This window comes from Osmerus mordax, chromosome 24 (assembly GCF_038355195.1).
Source record: "Osmerus mordax isolate fOsmMor3 chromosome 24, fOsmMor3.pri, whole genome shotgun sequence".
In the NCBI taxonomy this organism is placed as follows: Eukaryota; Metazoa; Chordata; class Actinopteri; order Osmeriformes; family Osmeridae; genus Osmerus; species Osmerus mordax.
In genome coordinates, this window is record NC_090073.1 from 7,558,593 (window position 1) to 7,570,453 (window position 11,861).

General features: G+C 44.8%; 1 protein-coding gene across 1 annotated transcript; it reads left to right on the forward strand.

The window, feature by feature from the left end:
• The first annotated feature begins 722 nt into the window (after nucleotides 1-722).
• prkg1l (protein kinase cGMP-dependent 1, like) lies at nucleotides 723-10,904 on the forward strand. Its single transcript, XM_067228494.1, has 19 exons — nucleotides 723-912; nucleotides 1,078-1,204; nucleotides 1,435-1,601; nucleotides 2,487-2,600; nucleotides 4,625-4,730; nucleotides 4,895-4,958; nucleotides 5,254-5,331; nucleotides 5,500-5,591; nucleotides 6,034-6,099; nucleotides 6,329-6,403; nucleotides 6,502-6,598; nucleotides 6,739-6,881; nucleotides 7,040-7,129; nucleotides 7,286-7,427; nucleotides 7,707-7,870; nucleotides 7,984-8,106; nucleotides 8,719-8,781; nucleotides 8,864-8,930; nucleotides 10,848-10,904. Exons 1-19 carry the CDS (start codon nucleotides 723-725, stop codon nucleotides 10,902-10,904), a joined length of 2,025 nt encoding a protein of 674 aa, XP_067084595.1.
• Nucleotides 10,905-11,861: the final 957 nt, after the last annotated feature.

Consider the following 11,861-nt stretch of genomic DNA (forward strand, 5'->3'; position numbering starts at 1 on the left):
AGGCTCGTCCATCCTAGATAGAGTAGACATATAAAGTTGATGTTATGAATTGAAATAGTTTCAGGGCTACGAAAACCACACGGTTATACGCTCGGGGGAATAATACGTGTTGTTCTACCTATATAGTATTTACATGTTAGTTAACGTATTTAGTCCCATTCAATTATTCTTGTATAAAGTTTTAGTAAATCATATTTATTCATTGTAAAGATGCACTGGGTTGAGTGGTGGAATAAGAATCCCCAGATGAGCTTTGAGACGACCGTCCTACGTCATCACCGGAGTCTGCTTCGGCATTCAGACCATTCAATAGTAGACTCAGTAAAGCAGGGTACGTGTCGGCACCTGTCCGCCCGCTTCGGGAGAATACGGTTCTCCGTATGCCAGTGACACACGGTTGGATTTCACGTCGTTACCGTGGCCTCATAAAGGTACTGTAAATTATTTGGCTAATAATACAATGTACAACAAACGTGCACAGATATTAAACGTAATATACATAATTTTTTGATTGGATAGATTTGAACTAACTAATCCATCAGAACATTTTTGAGTCAACAGTCGCTTTGCACAATATTTAATATTTCAATATTTCATTTCATAATTCACAATAAAAGTATTGTATAATTAGTTTGTAATGTTATTCAAGACCATTGGAATAAACTTGTCTAAAGTGGGGATGTAGCTAAAACAACATCTTCTGTCATAACCACTCCTCAGTAATGGGGACACTTCGAGATCTCCAGTTCGCCCTGCAGCTGAAAATTGAGGAGCTTCGTCAGAGAGACACACTAATAGATGAACTAGAGCTTGAGTTGGATACCAAGGATGACCTCATTCGGAGACTGCAAGGAGAACTAGACCGCTTCAGGGCCACCATCTCACCCCCAGGACACTCTGCATCCAGTTCAGGTAGGCTGAGTTAACTCCCACAACAACAAGCATCTTTTGTGGCCTGATAATACATAAATATATATATATATATATATATGACGTTGTGTTTAGGATGCTACAAACAAGGATGACATCATAAATTGCATCTTTTTTTCCACAAAGGAAATTCCTTGTGTGTTTCAGGGTACTCAGAGCAGTGTGATAAGTCTCAGAGATCAAAGAGGAAGACTATATTTTCAGAGCCTCTAAACGTGGACCCAAAGAAATTTGCAGCGACAACCCAAAACACAACATGCAATATAACCCAGGGGTGAGAAAACCTTGTCCGTCAACTCTGCAACCACCCCCTCCCTCCCCGAAAACACAGTCTCAAAAGCCCCTTAGGCTGATCAAGTGGTTAGTGCCCAAGCTCCAATTCAATATGATTTTCATTGATCTAGAAACACTGTGTGACACTTAGCGTCAAGTCTTTTATCCCTTGTTGTCAAACACCAGACACAAAGACATTACTTATTGATTGAACACATTTTCTTCCTGCAGGGTACGGGAGCTGATACAGACAGCCTTTCTGGAGAACAACTTACTGAGACATCTGGAAAGTGGTCAGATCCTGGCTATGATGGACTGCATGTACCCTACCACAGTAGACCAGGGCTCCCTTGTCATTCAGGAAGGAGCTGAAGGAAATCTCGCCTATGTGCTCGAAGGTAAGATTGGAGGTGGTAAAAAACACAGGAATTCATCAAATCTCACCCTCTCTACTTGAATTATCATGCGCCGTGATGGTCCCAAGACTAGCGTTCCTCCTCTTACCTAATGTATAGTACTAGCTCGAGGCTTTATCTTGAATTATTCATCAGAGCGATTAGTGCTGCCCTTAATGTATACAGCCCATTGGGGTTTTTTAATTAGCTGGCGTAGAGAAGTGCCAAAACGTTTCCCTAGTTACTCAACACCTCTTTCCTTTCTAACCCCCCCCCCCCCTCCTTCCTCCAAGACCATTTGGTATGCCTCTCGTGTTAATTAAGAGCCTGCTTTCTGGCCCAATGAGAGGAAATGTTAGAATGACCTGTTAGGAAGTGGGGACTGTGGCAGCATGATAAGCAAGAGGAACACAGTGTTTGACGGTGAAATGCCGTGCGGATCCAGGAGGAGAGAGGTCGGCCCCACATCCGTTTGACTTTGACTTTCGGGGACGTCTCCTGTACTAATCCCCATATCAAATGTGACTGCTGACGGTCGTCCCGTTTGTTTTTCTTGTCAGCCGAGCACCAGGTAGCACTTTACTCTTGTCTTACGTCCTCCTCTACCTCCCAGACAGCTCGTCTGATTGTGTGTCTGTCAGTCACATTTTTCAGCGCTGGCAGCAAGAAGCAGGGTGGGGCTGAGCTGAAGTGTGGTCACACCTGCTCGGCAGATTTGCCCCCGCCGTTTTAGATTGGCGTTGTCGATGTCGTCGTCATGGTCGTCGTCATCCGTGCTGTTTAGATGGGAGTCGGCAAAGGTTCAATTGGCACGCGCAGACACACAAACACGTGCGTGTGCACACACACACCCACACTGATACATTGTGCTTGCTGTGTTTCTTACAGAGGGGAGGATGGAGGTTACTAAGGATGCTCAAAAGCTGCTCACCGTCGAAGCAGGACAAGTGTTTGGAGAGGCTGCCCTCCTGTACAACTGTTCCTACACATACTCCTTATCAGGTAGCCTGACATGTAGCTGCAGACTGCATGGCCTTGTGTTGTGTGGTCGTTCCAATGTACAGCAGCAGTGAATGTTAATAGTGTGTACCTGATGTGTAACCAAGGAATGTCTTGGTGGTAGCAGAGAATTCTTGTCGCAGAGAACAGCACAATCTCCGAAGGGCGTATTCACAATGGAGTAGATGTGAAGTCAGATAACTTCTGTCGAATTTCAAATCAAAAGAACTTTTCAACTGCCGTATAACCTTGCAGCTTCAAACGCATCTCTAAGATATGTGGGGAATACAAACCACATGTTGCCCTGCTCTGACTCTCTCACTCAGATCTTTTCACATTTGATTGTCACTTTTATTAATTCCAGAGACAGATTATAAATTCAGATACATTTGATCTGGTGTCACTGTTCTCACCACATACCTGAGCTTCATGACAGACAAATTATATTTGAGTTGAAAGATGTTCTCAGTGATATTCTCCATGTACGGTAGAAAGTGTGCTATCGTCTTCCTGCAGCGTCTGTGCCTAGACTCATTTGGGAGAGCCCAGTCTCCCAGGCCTCTGCTACTCACATCTGACCCGCTTTCACAAATAAATAGCCTGAGGGGATGGACAGGATCAGTGCAAAGTGAAAAATCAGTTCATTGCTTTCTGTCCTTTCCTCTTAAATCGATTCCTTTCCCTCTTCCTCCCATCCTTTCTTCTTCTCCGCGCGTGATCGTGTCTTTCCGTGCAAGGCCAGTTTCCTGTGTCATTGTGTGCCGTGTGTTTGTCCCGCAGTCGATCTCCGTCTCCAATTTGTTCTCACTCCAGACACTCTCAATTTATGTGTGTGGCCTTTTTTTTTTTTTTTTTTTTCTTCCGCTCGACCTAACCCCCCTTTCTTGTTACTGGCTCTTTCAGTGCAATCGGTGAAGGGTTCGTTGCTGTGGTCTGATTCATTGTGAGTGTGACAAAGGTTGAGGTGAAAAGGAATCTCATGACATTCGCACAGTATATGACTGTGACAAAAATGCCACAGCATGAATTCTCTCTCTCTTTCTCTTTCTCTCTCTTTCTCTCTCTTTCCAGCAATGTGGATGACGTCGGTTCAAAATAAATGTTAGTCTGACTTGATCTTTTCAATTCAGTAGATAGCATTTAGCTGTTGTCAGAGTAAGGCAATAATGACAAAAGATGCTTTTCGTTTGGCCTCATTTCCAAAATGAGGCCAAACGACAAATGGAAATAGCAAAGGTGCTGAAATGTACAGCACAAAACCCCATTCAGTGAAGAGTTGAAACAGTGAGCTAATGTACCTGATGTGAGCTAAATCTCAGTACGTGGATTGGACCAAGGCAGGATTCATACTGGTTTGCAGGAAACACCACTGATTAATCTGGGTCATTATTAATTTACAACAACTTCTTCAGACATTCCACCTTCTTCCTTTCATATTCCTCACACTCTATTAAAACTGACTACAAGAGAAGTTGGATTAAAATGGACGGATACTTCTTAAACGATTTCTCTTTATCTACTTTTCCACTTAACCCTGAGAGAGGAAGCACTTATACACAGGGTTTATAGAGAGCAAGGAAGAGAACACGGTTGTCTTTGCATGCTTTAGTCTCCTGGATGTGAGAATGTGTCAACATATACAGTACCTAGCACCAATGCTAACACTTCAGTTCAAGAGAAGAGAAAGCTCCTGCTGGGGTTTTCTCAGCATACACACCCGTCTCTGAAAGAATAGACCGCATTCATCATTTACACTCTCATTAATCTCTGAGTGGATGTCTTGTCAGTAATGCTCAGATTTGAGTAACCTTCTTTGCCATTCCCTTTGACCATGTCTACATTCTACTTTGTTCCCTCTCTCTCTCTCTCTCTCTCTCTCTCTCTCTCTCTCTCTCTCTCTCTCTCTCTCTCTCTCTCTCTCTCTCTCTCTCTCTCTCTCTCTCTCTCTCTCTCTCTCTCTCTCTCTTGCTCTCTCTCTCTCTCTCTCTCTCTCTCTCTCTCTCTCCCTCATCTCTCTGCCTCTGCAGCTCTAACAAACAGCAAGTTGTGGGTTATCGACCGCGGAAGTTTCCAGAGCGTCATGATCCAGAGTTCTCTCAGAAGCTTGTCTCGTTCCATGGAGCTGCTGTGCAGGTGAAGACACCGTGCCTGCTGCTGTAGGCCGGACAGGCAGCGAGCCGCCCTCACGTAGCCACTCTGTATTCCAACTGCTGCCCCACAAGGGTTGAAATGTCGCCTTGTTGGCCAACAGTCCTGCTCCTATGATACACATCCTTCGATTCTGTCTGTGTCTGCAGTGTGTCCTTCCTGCGTTCTCTGCCCGAAGACGTGCTGATGAAAATGGCCGACATGTTGGAGGAGGTAGATAACCTTCATGTATTATTGACGTTGTCTCTCTCCCGGTCCAGCTACAGGCCCCTGTACTGTACATCGGACACGTTGCCCAAACAGAATTCCGCACGCAGATCCATCACTGTAAACAAGAATATTTACACAACTGCTGGATATACTGCGTTCACAGTTTGCAGGTGTATTTGCATTGTGCTGGGGACCTGAGCAAACAGACAGGTCCACCTGGATTCTTACCCGACCTACATCCAGTGAGTAATCTAGATCTCCTCTGACCTGACCACTTAGTCAACACTCTGTTTCACAGGCCCACTATACGGAGGGCGATTACATCATCCGGCAGGGGACCACAGGAGACACCTTCTACATTATAAGCAAGGGACAGGTGAGATCGAAGATGTGTGGGGCATTTGGGGCACTTCTTGTGCTTCTTCTAGTGGACGACGGTGGTAGGAATAGTCCGGGAGGGTTAACGTAACCGAAAAAGCAGCACAGATGTGGCTCGAGAGACGCACAATGTCGTGGCTGCTTAACCCCCTCTGACGCACCGCAGGTCAAAGTGACAGAGAAGAAGACAACCAGCGAGATGGTTGAACTGTCTACGCTCTCTCAAGGACATTGGTTTGGCGAGAAAGCTCTGAGAGGGTGAGTCAGAGAGCAATTATTTGCTTTCAAGTGCTGTTGTCAGGCTGTGCATAACATCCTACCACAGCATGCAACGTGTAATTTATCACGTAGCTTGAAATCCATGGAGACAAAACCGCAAACTAATCTTGTGTGAACGAATAGTTTGTTCAGAAAGAATCCCAGGGATGTGACAAAGTGAAATGAGTCTGGAGATTATTCATTCATCCTGACATCCATAATCATCCACCCCAACACAACATCCCAAAATCTGAAATGTTGTTTTGATCCGTCTCAGTCACAATAATCATAGCCACACCGATCGTCAGTGTCTAGAATCATAGTAAGAGACAACATTGTATTACTGTCTGCCTGATATTTTTTTGTCCTTGCTCACCACTCTGAAAACAACGCTATTTCGTTTTGAGAGGCTTTCTATTTGTACCCTTCTCTCTGTCTCCAGAGACGACGTGCGAACAGTGAATGTGATTGCCGTGGGAGATGTGACATGCTTGGTGATAGACCGAGAGTAAGTAATTACGTGAGATTTCTGTTGGATGTGTGAGCATATTGCCTGACCATGTCCTCTTCCTCACTCCTCCCCCCCCCCCTTTCTGCATCCATATCAGATTCCACAGATAGCCATAACATAGTATATCCCCCTAACCAAATCACACGGTCGCAAATAGGTAGGAAACATGACCAGAGGTCTGAGTCATGTCGCATTTCCGACTGTTGACCTTCAGACATCTCCTCAGGTCGTTCAGACAGATCATTGGCGGCGTGGTGGACGACAGTAATGATGGCCAGGAGAGCATTGAATCAAAAGTCAAGTAGGTGCATTAGTATGTGCAGCGCTTGTTTGAAGCGTCAGCAGACCTACGTGGGCATGGCAGACAAGCGACACGTCTGTGGTACTGTGTGTGAGCAGGGCAGAGGAGGAGGATGCTGTCCTCTCCAGCGCGACGCTCAGTGATTTCCAGGTCATCTGCAATTTAGGAGTGGGGGAGATCGGCCACGTGGACCTGGTGAGTCACGGCCACATCGAGGAGCCGGCAGACACCGTGTCCAATCAAAAAATCACTGACTCCTCGCTCCTCGAACCCCTGAAATACAATTGGATGTGTGATTATTGGCTGCACTGATTATATGCTCTGTCGGTCTGAAGGTGAAGCTTCACAAGGGCACCACCAGGTGCCCCTTGGCCATGCGGGTTTTGAGGAAGCACCTGCTGAGGAGCTCTGCGAGGCAGGAGCACGTCCTGAGGGAGAAACGCAACCTCACAGACGCTCGCTGTCCGTTCATCGTCAGGTGGGTGGCTGTTGACCAATCCCAGCTCATGTCGGAGGGGGCCACGACCAATCGTTGCGGCTCGACACCACAAAATGACCGGACTCGATTTGTTTCGTTATCATTCGAATGCAAGATAAGGGTGCCTAATGGTGTGTCTGTTGTTGTGCTGCGCCAAGACTGCATCGTACCTTCAAAGAAGCTAGGTGTCTGTACATGCTGACAGAGGCCTGTCTGGGAGGGGAGCTATGGAGTCTGCTACGAGACAGGTACTCAAAATGGTCCCCCACTTCTGTTCCTGGAGCTGAAACGTAAAATGAATGTCACATTTTTCCTTCCTCTAGGAGATGATTGATTTTATGCAGATGGACTGCTTATTTTCCCAGGGCCAAGCTAGGGACTGGATGTCTTCTTCTATGTTACAGAGAGATGTTCGACGACACCACCACCAGGTTTTACACGGCATGTGTTGTCGAGGCGCTTGTCTTCCTGCACCACCGAGGCGTCGTCTACAGAGACCTCAAGCCTGAGAACGTCATTCTGGACCAGCGTGGATATGTCAAACTGGTATGGATGTACAAGTGTACAAGAAAAATCCACACATTATTTGTGACGCTGACGTCTACTCTGGGAGTCAGGTGGCTGGGCGGTTAGGGAATTGGGCTAGTAATCCAAAGGTTGCCAGTTCGATTCCCGGCCGTGTCAATTGACGTTGTGTCCTTGGGCAAGGCACTTCACCCTACTTGCCTCGGGGGAACTGTCCCTGTTCTTACTGTCAGTCGCTCTGGATAAGAGCGTCTGCTAAATGACTAAATGTACCCCCCTCCCCTTCCTTTTCCTTCCTAGATGGGACTAGGATGTGCTAAAAAGCTAGGCCTGGGGAGGAAGACCTGGACCATGTGTGGCACCCCTGGCTACATGGCCCCTGAGGTGATCCTAAACCAGGGTCACAGCCTGTCAACAGACCTCTGGTCTCTTGGGGTTTTTGTGTTTGAGCTGCTGAGTGGAAGGTGAGATTATTTTGAAGGACCCTTGTAGTGATCCGGAACGTTCCTCCTGCTGTTTACTCCCACCTGCTTTTCAGTAGCCGTTGATGTCCTCTCTATAATCTCACCCACTCCAGCCTCCCATTCTGTGGCCCTGACCACATGAAGGCATTCGCCGCCACCCTTCGTGGCATCGACCTGGTCGAGTTTCCCAAAACGATCGGCAGGAACGCGTCGAGCCTCATCAAGAAGCTTTGCAGGTGACACGCCTGGGACCTATGACCTGGGAATACCAGCGGAGAAAATCTTTTGGGGGGACAATTATATTTACATTTACATTTACATTTAGTCATTTAGCAGACGCTCTTATCCAGAGCGACTTACAGTAAGTACAGGGACATTCCCCTGAGGCAAGTAGGGTGAAGTGCCTTGCCCAAGGACACAACGTCAGTTGGCATGACCGGGAATCGAACTGGCAACCTTTGGATTACTAGCCCGATTCCCTCACCGCTCAGCCACCTGACTCCCTTATATGACGTTTTCTCAAGACCAATTCCTGCGTGGGACACCAAAATTACTGCTGTAACAACATAGCACATCAAAAAAGCACCATTGTGTCCATAATCAGCAAAGCGCTTTCATTGCATATTATTAATATTATTGAAATTACATAGTTATGTTTACAGTGATTTATTGGGGGGGACAAATCATATTTTCCCCAGGATGGGGGGGTCGTGTCCCCCCTGTCCCCACCGGGATTTCCGTCTATGAGGAATACTGATTCACAGCCACATCCACATCAGGCAGAGAGAGTGAGATGCAGGGTGTTAGTTGTGTGTAGTCATGTTTCTCTTCCTGGCCTGGCCGCTCAGGAACAACCCCTCAGAGAGACTGGGAAATCAGAGGAATGGGGCCAAGGACATACAGAAGCACAAGTAAGATGAAAGCTTGGAACAAAAGCGCAGGCATTGAGCATCGATTCAATTAGCTGAAATGAACTACGCTGTTTCTCTTTAGATGGTTTGAAGGGTTTAACTGGGAAGGACTCAACAAAGGCACGTTGGCCCCGCCCATCATACCTAAAGTAAGACATACTTGTATGTGGATTTGATTTGACAATCCACTATTTCTCAGACAGTGCAAATCTCAAAACAAACTGATACATTAATTACATTTCCTTGTATTTCAATTATTCTGCCTGAATAGAGAGCACGGACAGTATTACAAGATTTCCCCACGCATTTTATGTTGTCTTTCAGCCCAACAGTCATTTGGAAACCAGCAGAATGGATCCTGTTTCAGATAACCTTGAGGAGGATCCATCAGATGGGGAGTCGGACTGGGACAATGATTTCTGATGGGAAAGATCAATACGAACTGGGTTGAATAACACTGGTGTGGAGCTTTTTGTTTGTTTTTCCCTCCCACTGCAAACAATAACATAATAAGAAATATGTTATTGTTCAATTTCAAAGTTATATCAGCATTTAAGTCACCAATTTAGAAAAATGTTGCCTGATAATTAGTCACACTGTGCATTGTGTGTGTTTTTTCCCAACTTATTTGTAGATTTAATAAATATATTATATGAATTTAAGACAGTATTGTTGGATTTGATTTCACTTTTTTGAGTTGCTTAGAGTTGTTTAACATTTAATAACACCTTAAATAATAAACAATCAGCTACAACTTACTACAATGCCATTTCTCTAATCATCTACTTCAAATCAAGCTGACGTCAGTCAAAGGGCTGAAGCAAGGGCGGTGTAGCATCAGGCGACATCAGCTATAGTGTATGCGGGTGGGGTCTAGCTTATTCTGACTCAAGTAGAGGAGAGAAGTTCTAAAGAACATCGGGTTACCGATATTTTATTCAGGTAAGCGTGGGAAAGACTTATGGCAAAGTTTATGTATTCTTAAATTGCACGTGAAAACTTGTATCTTCTCTTTTTAGCGTATTTTAAATGTTGCCAGCTGTTTCCGACTACAAAATAGGATTTTGTTGCCGCTTCTCCGCTACAAGGGAATGCAAGTAGCTCTTAATGCCGTAGTTGTAGCATTCTAGCTCCATTCAAGTTTCTGTACGCTGGTAAGATAAGAGAGAACCAGGCTACAGCCTATGGGGATGCGGCAAGAAATTATCAACTTCTAAATCTAATGCGTTCGGTAAATGGTTCTGACTGATGTTTTGCTAGTGCACATATAAAAGTATTTTCTCCTTCAAGTCTAGGCCTGCTTTTTATTCAGTCTGTGAGAAAAAAACGTGAGCACCATTATGTGGTTGGCTGCACTATACTTTCTTCTCAGCAAGGATAATTGACACGTTCAAAACCTATATATAGACCATATATGTCCCTGTGCCCGTATTGTTTTTCACTCGGATCTCCACTCAAGCATCAGAAAACTAAATGTAGTCTAAATGTGTCTGCTTTGAGTTTGTTTTCACATAATCACGGTGTTGTTTTTATGTTTTTTTTAAAGAAACCCCTACATGTTTTTAACTCTAAGTCCAATTACAGAAATACAAGTGCTGACAACGAAAGGCAATTAAGACCAGATTGTTGAAGGCAGTGTTGTGCTAAATCCTTCAGAGACCACACTCGAATTCACCTAGCATACAATGTTTGTTTCAGAGTAATCTGCTGATTTTCAGAAAAGTGTTTACAGATGTAAAGTTCTTTAACGGAGTTCTAGACAGGTCCATCGGTAATGGATACCATGAGAGTCCTTTGAGCGGTTATGAAAGACACCCAGTGTCCGGTGATTCTGACTGGAGATTTCTGCTACGGGACAGTTAATCTTCCCTGCTCATCAGCCAGCGTGACGCATGAAGCGTCTCTCCTCTTCCCCTCCATCGCTGTCCCCTTCACCAAAACCCCTTATTGTGACTGTGTGTGTCCCTGTTCTTCACGCTTCGTTTGGGATTCACAGCCGGAAAACATTAAGTATTTCACTCAGTCCCCTGTTCTAGCACTCACGTGTTTCCCCCACCTCTTTCCAGACCGCTCACTATGACCGCATGGAAACGGGGACAATCGTCCTGGGTATGGAACTATGAAACGTGGCCTACTTGTCCCCCCTCACCACCTATAGTTTTCAGGGTCATAGAACAACAAAAAAACAACAAAAAATCTTTTGTCAGAGATTGTAACTCACATTATCATGTGCTTGTGCATAGTAAGACCAGGCGTTTTGTTTTAAAGTAAGGTGCTTTCGACCGTTTGAACCTGTAACTTATGACAGCATCCTTTTTATAAGAGGATCTGGGAAGCTTTAATCAGATTCTCTTGTTCATTTCAGTAGCTACTGTTAGTCAATGCAGGTTATTCTGAACACGAATAACCTGAGTCTGGTTAATAAGGTGAAATAAATATGATTAACACACATCTGAAATTATTGTGTTATGCAACTGCAGTGTTGCACAACTAAATCGCCCCAAAAATACTAACAGTAAACATGCAGGTAGAGAATAGACAGATTTAGGCCCAAGTTCAAGTTGTGTGTTTGCAGCTGTTAAGTTGTATCGCTCCTGTATTAAGGTACCTCTGTTTATGTGTGCTGCTAGCAGAAGTGAATTTGCACCGACATGTTAACTGCCTGGGGCTTTGGTGGAGTGTCTGCTTGTTCCCTTTGAACTGAAGGCGTGCGCTTTACTACACCTTTAACTGTATCCTGAGTCAGGCCTGCTGGGAAATTCATTCCAGATGACACGTTCTTCTGACTTCACTAAATGGTTTCTATTTTGCTTGAATGGTTTCAATATTGCTCAAGAAGGTTGAACGATCACTTTCATATTTTGATGGATTGTTTATGTAGAACGTGGGGAAGCTTAATAGAGCAGATTACTTTACATTCTGACTTTGTGACATCATGACATGCCCCTTAATTTCATATCATTTGGTGGTCTGGCCCCACAAAGTGCATTGAGTGAAATTGGAATATGTGGATATTGTATACATGCAGTCTTTCTAATAATTTGTTCAGTAACTATTTTAGGCATTTTCATGTCTCTTTC

Excerpts from the sequence above, each read along its gene's own strand:
- prkg1l (XM_067228494.1), top strand. The coding sequence starts at position 723 with ATGGGGACACTTCGAGATCTCCAGTTCGCCCTGCAGCTGAAAATTGAG. Across the intron at positions 6,404-6,501 it reads AGCATTGAATCAAAAGTCAA|GGCAGAGGAGGAGGATGCTG; the intron begins GTAGGTGCATTA and ends GTGTGTGAGCAG. Across the intron at positions 6,599-6,738 it reads AGATCGGCCACGTGGACCTG|GTGAAGCTTCACAAGGGCAC; the intron begins GTGAGTCACGGC and ends GTCGGTCTGAAG.